The sequence below is a fragment of the Macaca thibetana genome, chromosome 6 (assembly GCF_024542745.1).
Source record: "Macaca thibetana thibetana isolate TM-01 chromosome 6, ASM2454274v1, whole genome shotgun sequence".
Taxonomy (NCBI): domain Eukaryota; kingdom Metazoa; phylum Chordata; class Mammalia; order Primates; family Cercopithecidae; genus Macaca; species Macaca thibetana.
This window is the reverse complement of record NC_065583.1, coordinates 94,229,756-94,252,217: the sequence shown is the minus strand read 5'-3', so window position 1 is coordinate 94,252,217 and position 22,462 is coordinate 94,229,756. Positions and strand designations below refer to the sequence as shown.

General features: G+C 41.5%; 1 protein-coding gene across 2 annotated transcripts in view; it reads left to right on the top strand.

Moving 5' to 3' along the window:
- Positions 1–8,944: 8,944 nt before the first annotated feature.
- Positions 8,945–22,462, top strand: part of RASA1 (RAS p21 protein activator 1) — a 121,524-nt gene continuing 108,006 nt past the window's right edge. Inside the window, exon 1 of one of the 2 annotated variants that reach the window (XM_050795162.1) lies at positions 8,945–8,986. Coding sequence is in view for 1 of the 2 variants with exons in the window: in XM_050795159.1 (XP_050651116.1) it covers positions 9,536–10,074 (539 nt within the window). In the remaining variant the exon portion in view is untranslated. Of the gene's footprint in view, positions 10,075–22,462 lie in introns of both variants that reach the window. The other variant, XM_050795159.1, reaches the window with a different exon arrangement.

Here is a 22,462-nt window from a genome sequence, read left to right as displayed (position 1 = left end):
AAAATCCTAATGCCTCTGACAAGCTTTAATAAACTTCCATAACCTTGTCCTAACTTACACTTCTGTATTTTTTTTCTGATTAAAGTTCTCTGTTCTAGTAAGGCTGGCTTCTTCACTCTCTACCACAAAAGAATGTTTGTCTTGTCTCCTCACCTTTCTTTACATCTTTGCCTGGGAGATCAGTCCTTCTTTCACTATTGAAGGAGTTAATAGTGAAAGTTAATAGAAGCCAGAGGAAAATGTTTGCCCTTTTACTCCAGGACACAAATTATCTGACTTTCCAAACTGCCACTTGCAGTAATCTATACTGCTCATGTTAATAATTATATATTGAAGTTTACATTATAGTATATGATGTTACTATTTCATGAGTGCATAGTTCATTTCAATAAAACTTATCAATGGTAATATTGATTATATATATAGATAGATATAATAATAGATACAATTCATTTAGCTCTTACTTTGTTTCACTATTTCCTAATTTCAAATCCTCATAAAAATCTCCTAAAGGTAGGTATGATAGTTAATACTGAGTGTCAACTTCATTGGATTGAAGGATTCAAAGTATTGATCCTGTGTATGTATGTGAAGGTGTTGCCAAAAGGGATTAACATTTGAATCACTGGGCTGGGGAAAGCAGGTCCACCCTTAATCTGGTGGCCACAATCTAATCAGCTGCCAGCAAATATAAAGCAGGCAGAAAAACGTGAAAAGGCAAGACAGGTCTAGCCTCCCAGACTACATCTTTGTTTTGTGCTGGATGCTTCCTGCCCTCAAACATCAGACTCCACGTTCTTCAGTTTTGGGACTCAGACTGGCTCTCCTTGCTCCTCAACTTGCAGACAACCAACCTATTGTGGGACCTTGTGATCATGTAAGTTAATACTTAATAAACTGCCCTTCATGTATACCTGTGTGTGTGTATGTGTATATATATATGTTCTGTCCCTCTAAGAGAACCCTAATACAGTAGTTGTAGCAACTGTCAGTGCCCCACTCATATTCCCTTGTCATTCACCATTCTAGTGCATGGCTACAGAATCTGTCTATCTAGTGACTATCCACCTTTCTCTCCATTGTGAGCATGAGACATCTTGGGAGTACAGGGAGTTAATGAATCACAAAGCGGCCTTCACCAAAGATGGAAGGGTGTTGGAGGTTAAATACCTCCAGCTACCTCACTCCTCACTCTGAGACATGTATTCATGGTCTGCCATAATTCCCCCATGGGACTGACCCCATGCTCCCCTAACTTATTGCCCCAAGTGATTGTTTGATGATTGCCCCAAGTGACCCTTTATTGGCTTCCTTCACTTTCCTATCTCACTTTCCCTCTCTGCAATGGAGTTCTTGGAATCACCTCTCAAATAAATAATTTACAGCCCAATTCTAGTCTCAAGTTCCTTCTGGGGGAACTCAACCTAAGCCAATAGGTGTTGCTTTCCATGCATATAACAAATGTGAAAACTGATACTCAGAGAGGTTAATTAACTTGGCTAAGTTATGGAGCTAGTAGTGGCAGAGGTGCGAATCAAACATAGTCTATGTGTGGCAGGATTCTAGGGTTGGGGCTAACTTACCATGTCTATATTATTACACTGTAACACTCTGTGAACACCCAACAAAGCCTGTCAAGTGACTACAAAATCCATAAAGATTTCAAGTTAGTTTAGTTTTTCTTTCCCTAACATAATCTATCTTAGTGTTGAATGCTGCATTTATTTATGTGGTTACTTGATTAAATGTCTGCCTCTCTTCTCTCTAAACTGTATGCACCATGAGAGCAAAGACCATACCTATTTTGACATACTATTGTTTCCCTGGCACTTCAAAAATATTTGTAAGTGGAAGCAGAGAAGTAGTGGGAGCCACGAGTGAGCAAAAATCATGAGCTAGAGAGGAGTGGAGAGAGGGATGGCTGGTATTGGGGACAGACTCAGAATCAGTAGAAGCAGTGACTGTGTTGGGGGAGCAGTGAGTGAGGCAGTGTCAGAGCACCTGAGTCATGGGAATGGTGCAGCACCCGAAGGAGATAATAACATGGTCCTTATTTTTCAGACATGACACAGGTATGCCTGTTCATTCTCTGCAGCAGCTTCTGAATCCTGAACAATAAATACTATTATTGTTCCCTATGACACTAGACATTTTGTTGTGGAACAGTTTTCTTGTCCTGCCTTACTCCCCCAGGAATCCTTATAATAAACGTTCGTCACTTAAGGTGAATTGACCACACCTTTGGAACTTAAAAGCCTTTCAGATCTGTCAGTTGAAGATAATAATACTGTCACACTTTCTGGAGTTGTGAAAGAGACAGTGTACAAAGAAGCACTTTAAAAAGTTTAAAATTTTCTACTAAGTCATGACCTTTGGACCATGCTTCTATTTTCTAGCTCAAAAAAAACATGTCAGATAAAAAGAAGAGACATGGAATATGTTTAGAAGCAAGCAATAATTAAATAGTCTTAGAAAACCACTTCTGGCAGGCCCTGATCTAGAGATAAAATGCATCACTGAGAAATTAGGAGCTCCTGCCTCAGTCACACCATTAACACTGAATTTTTTTTTTTTTTTTTTTTTTTTTTTTTTTAAGATATGGTCTTGCTCTGTCATCTAGACTAAATTTCCATGGCTCATTGCAACCTTGACCTTCCTGGCCTCAAGCTATTCTCTCACCTCAGCCTCTTGAGTAGCTGGGACTACAGGCAGAAGTCACTGTAACCTGGCTAATTTAAAAATATATTTGTAGGTTGAGTGTGATGGCTCACACCTATAATCCCAGCACTTTGGGAGGCTGAGGCAGGTGGATCACCTGAGGTCAGGAGTTCAAGACCAGCCTGGCCAACATGGTGAAACCCCATCTCTAAAAAAATACAAAAATTAGCCGGACATGATGGATGGTGCCTGTAATCCCAGCTACTTGGGAGGCTGAGGTAGGAGAATTGCTTGAACCCAGGAGGCAAAGGCTGCAGTCAGCTGCAATCGTGCCACTACACTCCAGCCTGGGCAACAGAGCGCTACTCTGTCTCAAAAAAAATAATAATATTTGTAGAGACGGGGTCTCCCTATGTTGCCTAGGTTTGTCTCAAACTCCTGGGCTCGAGGGATTCTCCTGCCTCAGCCTCCCAAAGTGCTGAGATTATAGGCATGAGCCACCACACCCAAGCTGAATAAGCTTCTTAACCATGTGTGCTAAATAGCCTTAGCACACTAAGGCTTTACAGAGTAAGATAAATATAAAACGGCTGAAATACAATGACATTCCAAAGTATCTAGACAGTTTCCAACTTACAATGGTTCCACTTAATGATTTTTGTACGTTATGATGGTATGAAAGTGATGGGCATTCAGTATGCTCCTTGATTTACAATGGGGTTTTGTCAGGATGTAACTCCATCTAAGTCAAGGAGCATCTGTACTTAACAGAAATAAGTTATTCAATCCAGGGGTTCTGAAATCCTGGTACAGTAGCTACTGTCAGTGTCAAGTCCACATCCCCTTGGAGTCACCTGTGCTGTGCATGCCAATGGTCTCTTACTGCATGCACTAGTGGCTCTCTACCTGAGGGCTTTCTCTAGTCATGAAGATGTTCCAATTGCACACAAGGCAGTCTGGAGGAATTGCAGAGGAGATGCTTCCAGGAGCAGCCCTCAACCAATGCCAAGTGAGAACCGATGGATAAAACACAGTTTCTTTGTCCCTTAGGTGTAACAGCTCTCAGGTGGATTCTGTGCTGTGTCCCAGAGTTTCACATCAATGGAGTGGGCTACTTATCCATAGCAGCAACCTGTTCATTTCAGCATTCACTGTATTGGCCCCTCCCCTTTCTTGCTCTTGAACTTAAGTATTCTGGAATCAATTCCTAAATAAAAAATTTAACACTCAAGTACTAGTCTCAAAGTCTGCTTCTGGGGAAATACAAACTAACATACTTTGTCAAACTAAAGCTATATATATATATATATATATTTTTTTTTTTTTTTTTTTGAGACAGGGTCTTGCTGTCACCCAGGCTGGTGTGCAGTGGCACAATCACAGCTCGCTGCAGCCTCAACTTCTGGAACTCAAGTTATCTGCCCACCTAAGCCTCCGAATTAGCTGGGACTACAGGCATGTACCACCACGCCTGGCTAATTTTTTCTATTTCTCATAGACACAGGATCTCACTATGTTGCCCAGGCTGGTCTGGAACTCCTGGGCTCAAGTGATCCTCCTGCTTTGGCCTCCCAAAGTACTGGGATTATAGTCTTGAGCCACTATGCCTGGCCTTCAATGCCAATTTTTAATGCATCCATGGAAAAAGATAAAATAAGAACATAATATATGATGAATATTTCATGAAGCTAAATTTATGTAATTCTAAGGAATTTTCCTTTTTTTCTAAAATTATTTCCATCTTTTCTCTTTTCTCTTTCTCCCTACCTTGAAATATCCTTTCCTTTTATGAAATAAAGCAGCAGGAAATGGCAGTTTTGTTGTAACAACAAAATACTTCTGTCTTCACAAAATTGGTAAACTCATAATTGGCAATTCGGTAGTCTCTCAATTTTTGTGGAACCTTTAGTAGTCCACAAAACTCAGATGTCTGAAAATCACTGATACATACCGTTGTATTTATATGTCATATTTCATTGCTTTTTAAAAACAATTAGATAATGAATAGGGAGTTGAAAAATAAGAGTTCTATTAAGATAACAAGTGAAGTTGAAAAGTCTTCAAAAGAGCACGTGGATTCAGAAATAATTATTAGAAATAGAAAGCTGTTTTTAGTTGAGTAAAGTTACACTACTTACAATGCGTTTGCAGTAGTTAAAGCTCTCACCTTATTTATGATAATTATCTGACTTAAGGCTCCACTTAGCCCTTTCATTGTATAGTTACTTTAAAGAGCAGTGTGTATTGTCATACTAACTGAATTTGGAAGTGAAAGGGTTCCTGAAGACTCTCAGGTAGACCAAAGAATGTAATGTGAATTAGAGACTTTGCAGGATTCTTGAGGTGAAAAGAGCAAAGCTTAGTTGGATTTCATGACTGTGCTTCAGGTGGTATTTTAATTGTTGCTGGCATTATTAAAAAAAAAATTATCTGTGAAAAATGGGAGTGTAATAATGAAGGAAATATGGCAGAGTCCTACCCACCTGACTCTCCCACATTCTTTGCCTTGAAACCTTTCCATTTCCTTTTCTCCTTTACTTCTACCATGGGATACTATCATGTATAGGAGCCAGGCAAAGAAAGGAAAACACATAAATGTACCTAGTCAGTAAAATAATAGGTAAAGAAAAAGAGACTAGAAATCATGAAGGAGGAAAGATTCTGGCAAAAAATAATGAAGGATCTGCAATATAAAGACAAAATAGGAATAAAGTAAATAACAAAAAATAAATATATTTCTCTATTATTTTATATTTCAAGAGAAGAGAGATTTAGATCTAACTGTTCTAATCTTCTTTACCCATATATTGGTTTGAATGTTTTGAGAGAGCTGTGGATAATTTACCTTGGAATTTATTTTACAGCCTCAGAGATCATCACACAGTTCTTCAATTTCTCTATGGTGTTTATAATTTTCATAAATATTATTTAGTTATTATACCACATACTGTAATCTCTGCAGAGTTATTTACCTTTTCATCAAAGTATTTCCTTTAACCTGTATCTCCTCAATGTTATTTCCTCAAAAGATCTTTCTAATAAAAAAATTTATGCTATGGAGAATTTTAAGATAAAGTCAGTAAATGCAGTGGGGACATTAGGGTTAGAAGTAAAGGCTTTCTTTCAAAATTGTTGGGTCAATGAAATATTTTGATACTATTTAGGTAAATTTGGAAGGCTATTCGTGTAGTTGAATATGTACTAGGGCATGGAACACAATTTGGCGTTCTTCAAACACAGCAGTAAGCTCTTTGTTACTTCTTGGTTAGTCCTCCCATCAGAAACTTTCATATATAGGCTCTAAGGTCCTCTAAAATTACAGTTATGTTACTGAGTTAGAATTACCTTTCCATGTACTCAAGATATCAAAACTATAAAATATTTTGGAATGTAGTACATTCATATTTCAGTTGCCAATGAAACCAGAATGAGCCAACTTCATTTCTTAAATTTTCAGTTTTTTTCATACACAAGTTTTTGTCCAACACTTTTTATTTAGTCTTCATTAAATACTATGTTTCAAAATCTAGAGTAACTTTTCTAAAATCACAGTTAAAATAGCTTATTTTACTAAAAGTAAAATGTATTTTGAATTTTCTTTCTTTTGTGTACTATTCTATTTTTCAATACCTCCTGCCTGTTTAATATTATCTGTGAATTTAATTAAGATTGTTTACTTCCTTTTGTTAACTGGGCAGAAAGTTAAGGTGGGTGGAAAAGAAAGGCAACAGACAAAAATAAAGGCAGTAGAAACATCAAATTCTTTTGGAAAAAATGAAAAGAAATTAAAGATAGGCAACTTATTTGAGATTCAGAAAGTATACAAGCAATAGTAAAGATTAGAGCCTAGATCTATTCAATAGTAGGAATATATTAAATATTTGAAAATACCTCATAAAATATGTGACAATTTCTTTGGATGAAAAGAACAGGGCTAACTCTAAGGCTAAACATAAACTAGGTAAGATGTTGATATAAGGCTGATTTACAAATAGACATAGTACGTATTTCCTACTGGTTAAGAAATTGATTTCCAAAGATAGGAGCTGATCAAATTTGGTGTTTGTTAAAAGGATGAAGATCTGTTCAAAGTAGCATACTGAGGTTGCCTAGGACTGGGCTAGGCAGTAGAACAGACCACAGGTTGTATTTGCAGTCCAGTTTTGTAGGTACATACACCTAAATGTCTAGAAAACATTTAATTGAGCATTTGATAGGTGTTACACTGCATTAAATTTTGACCTTTAAAAGTGCTAAAGAATTGTCAAAAAAGGAGGAGGTAATTCTGCAGTAAGAGTAGTGAGCCTCATCTGGACTCCCAGGCAACATACAGAGGGTGTGTGAACATTTAGAGATCAGTGAAAACCAAGAGCTGGTGATAACCTGCCCGTCCAATGTCCTGCATTCAAGGGCTGACAGTGGTGATTGGGACAGGTATGTTGGAGGATTGGGATGCTAACACACTGGAGGTTTTCAAGCACCAGCTATATTAAGATTTGTTGGGAATGTTGCACTTGGTGTTCATATAGCAGACAGTAGGTAGGGTAGGTATTTTGATAGTCTTGTCTAACTGAGGGTCTAAGTTTAAAAGAAAACTGTTCTCAGGGAGGCCACTATTAGTAGTACTTCGTTATTAAGTATTATGGAACTACTTCATTCTCATTTCTAGAACAGCACAGAGCTTAGCAACTCAAAACTCACCTATTTTACCTCCCACCTAATGAATGACATCTATTATATCTTTCAGAACCTTTTTTAGGTATTGCATACCTCCTTCTTGATTAGTATACTATACATTAATATAGTGGTTCTCAAACTTAAGTGGGCAAACAATCACTTGGATGGCTTGTTAAAATGGATTGCTGCACAGTTTCTGATTCAGAAGGTCTGAGGTGGCATTACTGAATTCCTAGGATGTTGCTGGCCTTAATTCACTCGAGAACTCTAGCTCCTGTGACTGGTTCATCTTCCTTCTCCCAAGTAGCACATTGCCTAAGACATAAGCATAATGGAGGCCCCAGGACTACTCCTAATCAAGTTGGATCGTTGTCATCGACTAGGTAAATAGGCCTACGCAAATTTACAAAGAAAATGCATTGCCTGTATCTTGCCACCTCTTTTAGTGGTCTTTTCTCTTGTTCCTTGGTTTCTATCACAACCACTTGCCATCCGGAGTGTTGGCTTGATCATCCTTAGCAGAGAAAATACTGATCTCAAAGATCAATATCCAATGGTATTCAACGTGGGATTACTACTGGGAGAATTTAAAATAACAATACCGTTAATTTCAAACCATGGGAAGCTCCCTGTACATGAATGCATGTAAGTTTGTATACATTTTAGTGTAGAAGACAAAATAACACTCTTCTCCTTAATTGTATTAAAAATGAGTTTTCAGTTTATTGCTACTTTAGAAACGATATATAATTGTAACTGGCATTCTGGGACATTCTTGACATTTGACTTGTTGAAGGTGCTTGCATTGCGGATCACACCCTGAAGTCTTTTGCACACAGAGGACAAAAGTGCATTGATTAGTGTTTTCTGTGGCACCCCCTCCTCTTCATCAGTATCCAACAGACTTATAATAGCATAGGTAAGTATATGAGACAGTTGATAAAGAAAAACCTATGCAAATACTAGTAGAAATCTTACTTCATAACCACTATTTCTACCAAAATTCCCCACCCTTCTCATATGGTGCCCTTTATTTCGTTTCGGAGTTTCAGAATCTATTTTATCTGTGTGTGTGTGAGATAGTCATGGTGATTTATAGCATGCAACGAAAAAGACAACATTTAGTACTGCCCCGATCTTCAAAGCTACCTGACTCCTGCATGGTCTCTGCGCTGCTGGCTAAGGCTGTTTCTTCCACCGGTCAGGAAGTACGGAACTAGTTTCTAGGCATTTTCCTTTCCCTTTCCCCCTTCTTCCTCTCCGCCGCCTCCCGGTCCCCCTCTCGTCTCTCCGGCTTTCACAGCGCCGAGCACCCGCGTGCTCAGGTACCCTTCCCTCTTCTCCCGCCCATCAAACAAAGCCCCGGGAGACAGGCGCGCGCCGCCGGCCACGCCAGTTGGCCGCGCCGCCGCACGCTAGGAACCGGAGTAGGACAGCAAGCGCGACCACGCACCGCGCGTCCCCGCCGCTTCCTTCCCTCTGGACTCTTCCTTTTCCTGCAGGCCCGGCCCCCCGCCCGCCGCTCCCCGCTCCGGGAACGCGCTTGCGCACAAGCTGCCCTCTCCCTCCTCCGCCCTTCCTTCCCTCCGTCCCTCCTCCCCTGCCCCGCCTTCCTTTCTCTCTCTACGGTTTCAGTCACTGAGAGCTCCAGGTAGTGAGCAGTTCAGTCGATTTCCTTGTTACCCCGCCCCCCTTTCTCTTGTCCCCACCCCTCTCATCTGCCTGGTGGAGGATGAAGCGGCTGCAGTGGCCCCAGCCTCAGCAGCGGCACCGGCGGTGGCTGCGGTGTGGGTGGCCGGAACTGGGGTGGTGAAGAAGCGGTGGTGGCTGCTGAAGGAGCGATAGCCACCTAAGCCTCTTTCCCTGTGCTTCCTTTCCTCTTTAGTGCAGCCAGGAAGTTTTCGCTTCTGTACATGTGTTTGTGTGCGTGAGTGTGGGTGTGTGCCGTGAGGTTTGGGTGGCGTTTGTGCAGGCGTTGGGTTTTTTGCCCACTTCGCTTCCCGTAACCCAAGCAGCTCCGGAGCCTGGGCTGTGGCCCTAGGAGGGGGCGCGGCGGCGGGCTCTCTCCTTTTGTTGTTGTTTCCTCCGCCTGGGGAGCTGAAGGGGAGACGCGTCTGGGTGGGGCGGCTCGGAGCCCGGGCCTGGTGGCCCCCGGGGCTCCCGGGCGGGCAGGGTAGGGCAGAGTAGAGCGGGCTTCAACATGATGGCGGCCGAGGCCGGCAGTGAGGAGGGCGGCCCGGTAACAGCCGGAGCTGGAGGAGGCGGCGCGGCAGCGGGCTCCAGTGCCTATCCCGCAGTGTGTCGGGTGAAGATACCCGCGGCCCTGCCTGTGGCAGCCGCCCCCTATCCTGGGCTGGTGGAGACCGGAGTGGCTGGAACTCTGGGTGGCGGAGCCGCTTTGGGGTCAGGGTTCCTAGGAGCCGGGTCTATGACAGGGGCATTGGGGGGAGCCGGACTGACAGGGGGAGGTACTGCTGCTGGCGTGGCTGGTGCTGCTGCTGGCGTGGCCGGTGCTGCTGTCGCTGGACCTAGTGGAGACATGGCTCTCACCAAGCTGCCCACTTCGTTGCCTGCTGAGACTCTCGGGCCAGGCGGCGGTTTTCCCCCTCTGCCCCCTCCCCCTTACCTGCCCCCTTTGGGGGCGGGCCTGGGGACAGTGGACGAAGGTGACTCTCTGGATGGACCAGAATACGAGGAGGAAGAGGTGGCCATACCATTGACCGCTCCTCCAACTAACCAGTAAGTTAAGACTGCTGTTCAGGAATTTGGGCAGCTGGCTCCAGAAAAGAAGTGGAAATGGGGTAAACCATACTTTGTCTTTTTCATCTGTGATTTGTTTAGGAAAAGTTTTTGAAGTTTCAGGTTTCTTGCGTAGGAATTTAATTTGATCACTTATCTTCCTTACAGGCACACTACCTGGCGTCTTCCTACATTTATTGCTCTTCTGGGAAGGTGTAAAGTTTTTAAGATGGAAAGTATGAGAAAATGTGTATCTGATGAGAATCGGATATGGTTCTGTCCCTTCCAAGTTGAGGTGGTGTCCCAGGATTTAGTCAAACTGCGGCTACCAAGGCAGTCATAGTGTATATTAACCTGTGTGTGTTACTTGATAAAGCTAGATGATTAGTGAGAAATTTTGAATACAAATATTTAAACGAGTATTGTATTAATAATTTGAAAAATGTATTGGTTAGAATGTATTTATTTCAGTGCACATCCCAGCTTCTGATTAGAGAAAGCATAGTGATGTTTAGAAGAGTCTGTGGGTCACTTAATGAGAACTTGGGTCAGAGAGAGAGGAAAGGAATACTGTGAATTATAGGTGTGATTAAGAGCCTGTATTCCAACAATGTATCTTCTTCCCTAGGCTTCCCACTTAGCTTTTATAGTCGAGACATTGGAAGTACAACAGTGAGACAAAACAAAATTAACAGAGCTTCCCTTAAACATTTTTTGTTGGTGGCCAGTATAGTATTCTATTTGAAAATTAAGTAGAATATACAGGACAATGACTTTTTTTTTAATGTAAGTTAATACCGCCTCACTTGTCTTAATTGAACTTAGGTGTTTATTCATAAAGGTGGACCTTGATGAAAATGTTGCGATGGGAAGTGGTATTAGGCAAAACTTGTTATAGGTTTCTCGTGTAACTCTTAATTGACCCTTAGAATTTTAACATCCTTGGTGAATATCAGGAAAGAAAGATTTGGTTCATATGTTGACAGTCATTCTGGACAATTCAGAGGTTTTTTTTTTTTCCTCTCTCCATTGCCCCCAAGAGATGGAGTCTAGCTCTGTTGCCCAGGCTGCAGTGTAGTGACATGGTCTTGGCTCACTGCAACCTCTGTCTCCCGGGTTCAAGAGATTCTCCTGCCTCAGCCTCCCTAGTAGCTGGGATTACAGGTGCATGCCACCATGCCTGGCTAATTTTTGTATTTTTCATAGAGACGAAGTTTCGCCGTATGGCCAAACTGGTATCTAACTCCTGACCTCAGGTGGTCGGCTGGCCTCAGCCTCCCGAACTGCCGGGATTACAGGTGTGAGCCACTGTGCCCGGCCTTTTTTTTTTTGGATAAGCTTCTTTGGAGCATTTAGAAAGGACTGAAACTAGGAAAAGATTCTGTTACCCTAATCTATTTTTGACTTAAGGCTACATCTTTTGATACTTAAAGTGGAAAAGTAAAGTTAGTCATATTTATGCCAGCCATGTTATAGGGATGTAGTGTTCCACCTTTTATATTCCTCAATAAAGGGTTCAAGTCTTGCGTCAGAGTTTTGTTCAAATTTTACACGACAATTTATTTCATGTCATTGTAATGCAGAGTCCCTGGGAGTGTTCAGGGAGTGTTAAAAATTCCAATTTTGCCGGTCGCGGTGGCTCACGCCTGTAATCCCAGCACTTCGGGAGGCCTAGGCAGGTGGATCACCCGAAGTCGGGAGTTTGAGACCAGCCTGACCAAGATGGAGAAACCTTCTCTCTACTAAAAATACAAAATTAGTCTGGTGTGGTGGCAGGTGCCTGTAATCCCAGCTTCTCAGGAGACTGAGGCAGGAGAATCGCTTGAACCCTGGAGGCGGAGGTTGCAGTGAGCCGAGACCACGCCATTGCACTCCAGCCTGGGCAATGAGAGTGTAACTCCGTCTCAAACAAAACACACACACACACACACACGGTATTACACCACTGGTTTTGAAAGAAAAAGTTCAATTTTTATTAAATGCTAACAGCATGCTTGGTACAGTGGTTATGAAAAACAGAATGCAACTTTTCATACTGAAAGAATCTAGTCTTATGCTAGTTTATAACTAAATTAGGTATATTTAGGATATTGTAGTTGAAAACTTTTTTTAATAGACTTCTTTTTTTTTTTTTTTTTTTGAGATGGAGTTTTGCTCTTTCGGCCAGGCTGGAGTGAAGTGGCCTGATCTCGACTCACTGCAGCCTCCGCCCCACCCCTCCCCGCCTTCAGGTTCAAGTGATTCTCCAGCCTCTGCCTCCTGAGTACCTAGGATTACAGGTGCCCGCCACCAGACCTGGCTAAGTTTTACATTTTTAGTGGAGACGGGGTTTTGCCATGTTGGCCAGGCTGGTGTCAAACTCTGACCTCAGGTGATCCGCCTGCCTTCCGAAGTGCTGGGATTACAGGTGTGACCCACCACGCCTGGCCCAATAGACTGTTTTTTAGAGTAGTTTTAGGTTCACAGCAAAATTGAGGGGAAAATACAGGGTGTTCCCATTAAATTTTTAATAATAAACACGATTGGGCTGGGTGTGGTGACTCACGCCTGTAATCCCAGCAATTTGGGAGGCCAAGGCGAGTGGATCACCTGAGGTCAGAGTTCAAGACCAGCCTGGCCAACATGGTGAAATCCCGTCTCTGCTAAAAATACAAAAATTCGCCGGGCATGGTGGTGGGCGCCTGTAATCCCAGCTACTCGGGAGACTGAGGCAGAATTGCTTGAACCAGGGAGGTGGCGGTTGCAGTGAGCCGAGATCCACCATTGCATTCTAGCCTGGGCAACAAGAGTGAAACTCTGTCTAAAAAAAAAAAAAAACAAAAAAACACGATGATTGAGTAGTTATGAAAAATTGTGAGAAATTCATTGTGTGAGATTTTCATCATTATTACATGTATTTGGAAATAAAAATTGTATGACCGTGTATGTGAAACTTGTTCATGTTCTAAAAAATACCATTCATTTCTAGTATGTTTTTAAAATTTGCCACTGAGAAGTACAAATTTCCTTCTTATTTCATCTTAGATATCAACCCAGAGTCACTGGAGGCAATACAGTGTAGTGGTTAAGCGTGCAGATTCTGAAGTTAGACAAGATTTGGGTTGGAATCCTGACTCTGCCACTTACTAGTTGGGTATTCTTGGAAAGGTCAGTTTCCCCATCCGTGAAATGGGGATAGGAATGGTACCTTCCTCATAGGATTTTTTTTTTTTTTTTTAAGATTTAATGAATATCTAGATGTATTCAGCACAGTACTTGGACGTAGGTAACTAAGGTAAATACATAGTCCTCTGTGCCCATAACCGTAAAATTTTACTGTCGCTAAATTGTCTGCTGATTCTTTTGGTTAGAGGGTCTCCCTTATTACATGACTATTTTAGAGAATGTTTTGAACTCCAAATCAAGCCTACCATGATTAATTATGTTAAGAATTTTATTTTAACTTTATAAGGGCTTCTAGTAGTAGGTTAAGCAATTTTAGAGGTGAAATTCAAGTGTTCTCTATAAATTCCTATTCCTGAATGTAGACGTTCATATTTTTAAGTGGAAGGAAAAGCCTTAAAGACATTTTCAAGTAATATTTATCTTTTGTAAAAGTATTGAAGAAATATTGGACTAAATACTGACTGTGAGTAACTGGTCACCTTAGTTATGGATAGCATGATATTAAGGAGGTTTAGGTCACAGGATTGAGTCCACGAGTGGCTTGTTACTCGAGTGTTCCATGGTCAGGGTGTTAGTTCAGCTTTGTTCCCAGGTAGTTTTGTGCTGTTGATCACAAAAGAGTCAAATGACAGTATGTAGATAGAACAGTGCAAATAACACTATTAATTAGTATTTTGTACCTTGTTTGTCTGTGTACGTGACGAATTATTAGTCTCATTTTTATTACTGAGCATTTTCATTAGTTTGGTTGAGGCTGGAAATGTTTATGTAATTTGTATTATTTATTTGAATATTTTGTCTTTTGAAAGTTTTGAGAAACTTTAAAAGTAAAAAAATTCTTACTATTTTTCTACTATAAAACTTTCTATATCTAAAACTGTTAATAAATTTCTTTTTCAAGAGAGAGAAAATGTTTAAATTAAAGCAGTTTGTCACTAGTACTCCATAATTTTTTGGAGTTTCTTTTCATGGTTCTCATTTTTTGCTTCTGTGGGATGAGGGGCGGTGGTGGTAAAGGAATATTGTTTGTGTAGTGCACCATCAATTATATGTAGAGATTTTTAACTGTGAGTCTGCAATAGCAAGTGGCCATTGGTGAGAATTCAACCCACAGATGTATACTGCTTGCTTTTAGGGTATTTGGAATATTTGATAATTGTCACCATTTAAGGATAGAGGGAGGTTTTTTTTTTTTTTTGAGATGGAGTCTTGCTCTGTTGCCCAGGCTGGTGTGCAGTGGCATGATCTTGGCTCACTGCAACCTCTGCCTCCCGGATTCAGGGGATTCTCCTGCCTCAGCCTCCCGAGTAGCTGCGGTTACAGGTACACACCACGATGCCCAGCTAATTTTTGTATTTTTAGTAGAGACGGGGTTTCACTCTTTTGGACAGGCTGGTCTCGAACTCCTAACCTCAGGTGATCCGCCTGCGTTGGCCTCCCAAAGTCCTGGGATTACAGGCACGAGTCACCTCGTGGCCAATAGGAAGATTTCATATTTAAGAAGTCTCAACTTCTAGCATCTCTAGAAAACCCACAGGACTTGGCTGTACCTGGTGGCCATCCCTGCTTGAGACCAGATTGCCAGAGCTGAGTAGCAGTTGACCCTTTTAGGTGGGTACTGAGGTCTCCATTTGCAGTCTCCACCAGGTCTGCTTTGCCTTTGCTGTTGCAGTATTTGCCTGGCATCTGGCCTGGATCTTACCCTGAACCTAATATTCAAACTTCTCAAGCCTGAAACTTTAAGGAAAAGAAAATAAGGAATGTAAATAGTACCTTTCTTTTTTAAAAAAATTATTTTACTGTCTCTACAAAAATAAAATCATTCTTATTAAGTCAAGTAATTGGTGAAGGTTAATGTTAGAACATGTAGCATTCGTTAATTTTGTCACTGATTGCATTATACATATGGATGAGTCATTGTTTCTTAATAAAAATGGGGGTGAGACTTGCTAAGATTAGTTATGGACAGTTATTGATGACCAGAACTCATATTTTTTACTGTATTTGTATAAGTAGTAGAGAAATATAGTAGGTGCTTCAAGTGTTACAAGAGTAAAATGCCGCTTTTCTCAATGGGAGAAAAGGTAGTATTAGATCTGGTAGGAAATTAAGTAAACCAATTACTGTGATTCAGGCTAGGTTAAGATAAATATCATGAGTGAAGTATGGGCAAAGGTCACGAGGGTTAAAAGAAAAAGAAATTTATGTTACCAGGATCAGTAAATTCTTTCAGGAAAAATAACAGGTATGTTTTTCCTGCTACTTAATTTATTTTCTGAGCAAGAGGTTATTGGTTCTGAAGCTCTTTGCTTAATGATTCTATCAAAAGACACAATTATGAATTGGATGAGTTTAAACTTTTCACCCCTAAATTAGTGAAGAATGTCGTCAACAAAACTCTTAGTTACCTGTGGTCTGGACGTAAGTTGACAGTGATGTCTGTAGTTACTGAGGTACAGAGCACAGTTGAATGCTAGAATCGGTATGGATCATTGATTAGCCACTGTGGGGAAAACAGGCAAACATTATTGGCAAAGCTGAAAAGGACAACCATAAATTAGGAAGGGAAAAGGAAAAATGAAGAGTAGACTTTCTGGTTACTTTACTTCTCTGTCTTTACTGGCCATTGGTGAAATGAACAGAGTCCCTTTAAGAACACTTAAATACTCAAAAAAGTACCTTTTGTGGGAAGATTTTTTTATAGTGATTATTAACTGTAACAATGGTTACCACTGACATTTTTTGTTGTTATTGCTTACTACCAAACAGGAACAGTTCTAATTGGTTTATTTGTATTGTTTTGTTTATCTGTTGCTGCATAATTAAGCACTCCAAAACATAGTGGCTAAAACAATTGTGTATCTGCTCTTGATTCTAAAATTTGCGTATGGCTTTATGGAGACTTCTCCACATGTGATCTGTTGGCTATAATGTCCACGGTGGCTTCTTAACTCATAAATCTAGTGCCTTAGCTGGGATGGCTGGAGCAGTTGGTAGATAGCTGGGCATTTCCCTCTTGCTTCCTCCCCGTGTTGCCTCTGCACTTGAAGAACGTTGGCCTCCCTTCTTTTTTTTTTTTTTTTTTTTTTTTTTCCCCCCCGAGATGGAGTCTTGCCCTGTCGCCCAGGCTGGAGTGCAGTGGTAGGATCTCGGCTCACTGCAACCTCTGCCTTCCGGGTTCAAGCGTTTCTCCTGTGTCAGCCTCCCAAATAGCTAGCATTACAGGTGTGTGCCACCATGCCCAGCTAATTTTTGTAGTTTTTGTAGAGATGGGGTTTCACCATGTTGGCCAGACTGATCTCGAACTCCTGACCTCGTGATTTGCCATCTCAGCCTCCCAAAGTGCTGTGATTACAGGCATGAGCCACTGCGCCCGGCCAGCTTGGCCTTCTTCATAACATGGCAGCTATGGCAGTTCCATGAAAGACCTTTCCAAGCCCTAGTGTGCCGGTATTTATCAAGCCTCTGTGCTCCTCATGCTTGCTAATATTCCAATGGCGAGTGCTGGTCACATAACCCAGTATGCATTAAGTATGGGAGGGGGACTATAAAAGGGCATGGATACAGCAAGTTGAGCTTTCCTCAGGGCGCCAAAGTAATGGTATACCATGTGTATTACTTATTTACATGTAATACCAGATAATAGAATACTACTGGGGAGGGACAGGGTGGGAGATAGGGCAAATACTTACGAGTTCTTCCTTCAGGCCCGGCAAGCTAAGTTGTCTTTCATTACATGAGTCAAATTTCTCCACAATAGATGTTGCTTTTTGGCCACCATTATCTTAATTTTAAACCAAAAATACTGAATATAGATGTTGGTTACTATATGAATATGCAGGTATTTGTATGATAACTGTGTTACCTTGAAATCACTGGCAGTAAATTTCGGTGTTGTGCTATGTTAAAAATTGTTATTAGATACAACTTATTGATAACTATATATGTATCTCTACAGGATTTAGGGTATGATGATTTTAGGTGTTTTAGTGGTTATTTGATTTAGTAAGTAAAATAATGAACAGTATGGGGGACAAAAAAATATATAGTTCTATAGTCTAGTTGGAAGATGAGGCATTCCTGATAGGGAAATAAGTAGTCTACAGATATGTTGTACAGGTAAATTTTTCAAATTCAGAGAATAGTTGCCAAGGAGTGAAAGAATCAAAGTAAATGAAAGATTGATACTGAAATTTCATACCATAATTCTCTTGGAGGAAATTTCAGTATCATTCTTTCATTTAGGATTATTACAGAGAGAAAGTGCGATTAACTTTTGTAGTATTTGTGTTTCAAATTGTAGTCAAATTGTTATGTGTAACAGAGTTTTAGTTATAGAGGGAAGCTTCTCGGCTTAGATACAGAAGTAGCCTTAGGTAGAGTGACTTGCTTCACTCTACCCTACACCCTAGCTAAGTTCATATAACTAGGTAGTAGTAGAACTGGGACAGAATCCAATTCTCATAATTTTTCACATATATTTAGATTAGGGTAATATTTATAATTCATTTTGTTTTTAATTTTAGAGGGGACTAGAAGCAAAGGCTCAGTGTTTACTAATCATTTGCTATATGTCAGGTACTTTATATAGATTATCTTATTTAATTCTTACAATGATATAGTGAGAATGGGCATCATCCTCATTGTTGAGAAAACTGAGTGATAGAGCTGGAATTTTAATGTAAATACTATGCTTTTTCTTTTGTCTTGCCCCCTCCCATTACATAGAATGTACACACATATATGCACCCACATAAAACTTAACGTACTTCAGGGCTGGCGGTAACTGGCGTTTTGGACTTAATAGTTCCCCCTTGTCCCCCGATAGTTCCCCCTTGTCCCCCAGAGTCATAGGTTGAAGCCTTAACCGCCAATGTAACTGTATTTGGAGATACAGCCTTTAAAACAGGTAATTAAGGTTAAATGAGGTCATAAGGGTGGCTGGTGAATCCTATAGGATGGGTACCTTTATAAGAAGAGGTACCAGGAGTATGAGTGCATAGAGAAAAGGTCATGTGAAGACATGGTGAGGAGGCCTTCATTTGTCAGCTAAGGAGAGAGGCCAGACCAGAAACCAAGCTTGCCAGCACTTTGATATTCAATTTTCAGCATGCAGTACTGTGAAAAAATAATTTCTGTTGTTTAAGCCACCCAGACTGTGGTATTTCATTATGGCAGCCCAAACTGACTAATGCATGGGTAACTCTACATCTTTAAAAATGGATTTGGATTATTTTGGAGCAGATTAAATGCATAAATGCTGCTTGAGAAATAAGGTCCTCATTCTTTTAATTTCTTCCACTGTGGGAGAGAAAATCTTGCCTTACTTTACCTCTTTGTTAGTCAGTGACCTTTATCTTTTTTGGCTGTACCTCTGTTGAAAGATGGAAAGCATATTTAAATGCACGTCTGATTATTATAGTGTGGAAAGATCCTACACATGACCATGGTAGCCATGGAATATCCTATGGATAAGCTGTTACTCCAGCAAATTTTCTGTATTCGTTGTGTGTTCATTGTTGTAGCATTTTACTTTAAAAATTTCCTTTCTCTCATACATCTGTCTCAAGCTGCAGGAAAGACTTAGAGATCTCACTCACCTCTTTTAAGTGTTTTTTGTAGGGATAACTCACTAAACTGGGTTCATATTAGACATTGTGTAATGATAGAACCATATCTCACCTGTATTCTTTTCTATCTAAATATTGATTCATTTCTCTAATTTTTAAATCTTTTTATTTTGAGATAATTGTAGATTCATATGCAGTTTTAAGAAATAAGACAGATGGGCCGGGCGCCATGGTTCATGCCTGTAATCCCAGCACTTTGGGAGGCCGAGGCAGGTGGATCACAAAGTCAGGAGATCGAGACCATCCTGGCTAACACGGTGAAACCCCGTCTCTACTAAAAATGCAAAAAAAAAAAAAAAAAAAATTAGCTGGGCGTGGTGGTGGGCGCCTGTAGTCCCAGCTACTCTGAGACTGAGGAGGCTGAGGCGGGAGAATGATGTGAACCTGGGAGGCAGAGCTTACAGTGAGCCCAGATCGCGCCACTGCATTCCAGCCTGGGTGACAGAGCAGACTCCGTCTCAACAACAACAAAAAAAATAAAAAAGAAATAAGACAGAGATGTACCCCTTCATCTATTTTACCTCAGTGGTAATGTCTTGCATAACTATAGTGCAGTATCACAACCAGGAAATCGACATTGCTGTAATCCAACTATTTTATCCACATTCCGCCAGTTTTACATACACTCATTTGTGTGTGTGCATGCATGGGTGTATGATATATTTAGTATTTAGTTCTGTGCAGTATTATAACATGTAAATTTGTATAATCATTACCATACTAGAGATACAGAACAGTTTCTTCACCACTGGGATCTCTTGTGCTGTGTTTTTATAACCAGAGTCTCCTTCCTCTTTCCTTATCCCCTGGTAACTGCTAATTTTTTTCTTTTTCTTCCCGCCCCCCCCCCCCCCCCCCCCCCCCCCCCGTCATTTAAAGAAGATTGTGCAGGCTGGGTGCAATGGCTCACTTCTGTAATCTCAACACTTTGTGAGGCTGAGGCGGTTGGATCGCTTTGAGCCCAGGTGTTCAAGACCAGCCTGGGCAACATGGCGAAACCTTGTCTCTACAAGAAAACAAAAATTAGCTGTTCATGGTATTGCACACCTGTAGTCCCAGCTACTCAGGAGGCTGAGGTGGGAGGATCACCTGAGACTATGAGATTGAGGCTACAGTGAGTTATGATTGTGCCACTGCACTCCAGCCTGGGTGACAGAATGAGACCCTGCCTCAAAATGGAATCAAATAGTATTTAACCTTTTGTGATTAGCATTTGTCACTCAGCATAATTTGTCAAGTTCATGTAAGTTGAAGTATCAATATTTTGCTTTTTTTTTCATTGCTGAGTAGTAGTCCATGGTATAGATGTGCTACAGTTTGTTTAACCATTCAGCCATTTGGGAACATTTGGGTCATTTCCAGTTTTGGGTATTATAAAAAAAAACTGCTATAAACATTTGTATATATGTTTTTGTGTGAACATAAGTTTTCATTTCTGTCAGGGAAGTTCCCGAGAGTACAGTTACTAGATTGTATGATAGTTGCATGTTCACTTTTATAAGCAATTGCCAGTATTTTCTGTAGTGGCTATACCTTTTTATATTCTCACCAGAAATGTATGAGAGATCCGGTTTCTCTGTGTCTTAACCAGCATTTGATGGTACCACCATTTTTTATTTTAGCCTTTCTGTTTTTACTGATATCTCATTGTGGTTTTGATTAACATTTTTCTAATGTCTAATTATATTAGTCAAGGTTCTCCAGAGAGAATCAATAAGATATATGCATATATAAAAGGGAGTTTATTAGGGAGAATTGGCTCATGCCATTACAAAGTCAAAATCCTGCAATTGGCCATCTGCAAGCTAGCGAATGAGAAAAGCTGGTACCACGTCCCAGTTGGAAAGCCTCAAAACCAGGAAAGCTGACAGTCTGAGGCCAAAGGCCTGAGACCCCAGGGAGGCTGCCAGCTTGAGTCCTGGAGTCCAGAGACCAAAGAACCTGGAGTTTGATGCCTAAGGGCAAAAGCAGACTATCCTTCACTAGAAGAGGGTGGGGAACTCAGCAAGCTGGCTCTGATTCTCTTTCTGCCTACTTTGTTCTGGCAGCTGATTGGATTAGATGGTGCCCACCCAGAGTGGGTCTTACTCTCCTCATTTACTGACTCACATGCCAGTCTCTTCTGTAAACACCCTCACAGACACACAAAGGAACAATGCTTCACCAGCCATCAAGGCATCCCTCAGTCCAGTCAAGTTGACACTTACTATTAACCATCACACTAATGATGTTGGAAAATCTCTTCTCCCCTCCCCCCCTCCCCTCCCCCTCCCCTCCCCCCCCCCCCCCCCCCCTCCCCCCCCCTCCCCCCCCTCCCCTCCCCTCCCCCCCCCCTCCCCCCCCCCTCCCCCCCCCCCCTCCCCTCCCCCCCCCCCCCCCCCCCCTCCCCCCTCCCCTCCCCTCCCCCCTCCCCTCCCCTCCCCCCTCCCCCCCCCCCCCCCCCCTCCCCCCCCCCCCCCCCCCCTCCCCTCCCCTCCCCTCCCCTCCCCTCCCCGACACTGTCCTGCTCTGTTTCCCAGGCTGGAATGCAGTGACACGATACTGGCTCATTACAACTTCCACCTTCCAGTTTCAAGCGATTTTCCTGCCACAGCCTCCCGAGTAGCTAGAATTACAGGCACCTGCCACCACGCCTGGCTAATTCTTGTGTTTTTAGTGGAGACAGTGTTTCACCATGTTGGCTTGGCTGGTCCTGAACTCCTGACCTCAAGTGCTCCACCTGCATCAGCCTCCCAAAATGCTGGGATTACAAGTGTGAGCCACCTCACCCAGCTTGAAAAATCTTTTCATGTGCTTTTTTCGTCTGTATACCTTCTTTGGTGAAATGTCTGTGTCTTTGGCCCATTTTCAAATTGGATTTTTTTAAATTGTTGAGTTTCAAGAGGTTCAACGAACCATATTGTAACATGTCAGAATTTTCTTTTTTTTTTTTTTTTTTTTTCTTTTGTGAGATGGAGTCTCGCTCTGTTGCCCAGGCTGGAGTGCAGTGGTGTGATCTCGGCTCACTGCAAGCTCCGCCTCCCGGGTTCACGCCATTCTCCTGCCTCAGCCTCCCGAGTAGCTGGGACTACGGGCACTGCCACCATGCCCAGCTAATTTCTTTTTTTTTTTCTTTAAGGCTGAATAATATTCCATTTCATGTATATATCACCTTTTGTTTACCCAGTTATCCATTGAACATTTGGGTTGCTTGCACCTTTTGGCTATGGTTCCCAGTGTGCACATGGTATATAAACATCTGTTCCAGTACCTGCTTTCATTTTGGGATATACTCAGACATGGAATTGCTGAATCATATGGTAATTCTGTTTTTAATTTTTTTAAGGAATCATCGTACTGTTTTCCACAGTGACCGCACCATTTTATAGTCCCAGCAGCAATGCATAAGGGTTAGAATTTCTCTGCATCCTTGCCAACACTTTTTTTTTTTTTTTTTGAGACGGAGTTTCACTCTTGTTGCCCAGGCTGGCAACCTCTGCCTCCTGAGTTCAAGTGATTCTCCTGCCTCAGCCTACTGAGTGCCAACACTTTTTATTTTCTATTTTCTTAATAATAGCTATCCTACTGCGTGTGAAGTAGTAACTGGTTTTGAT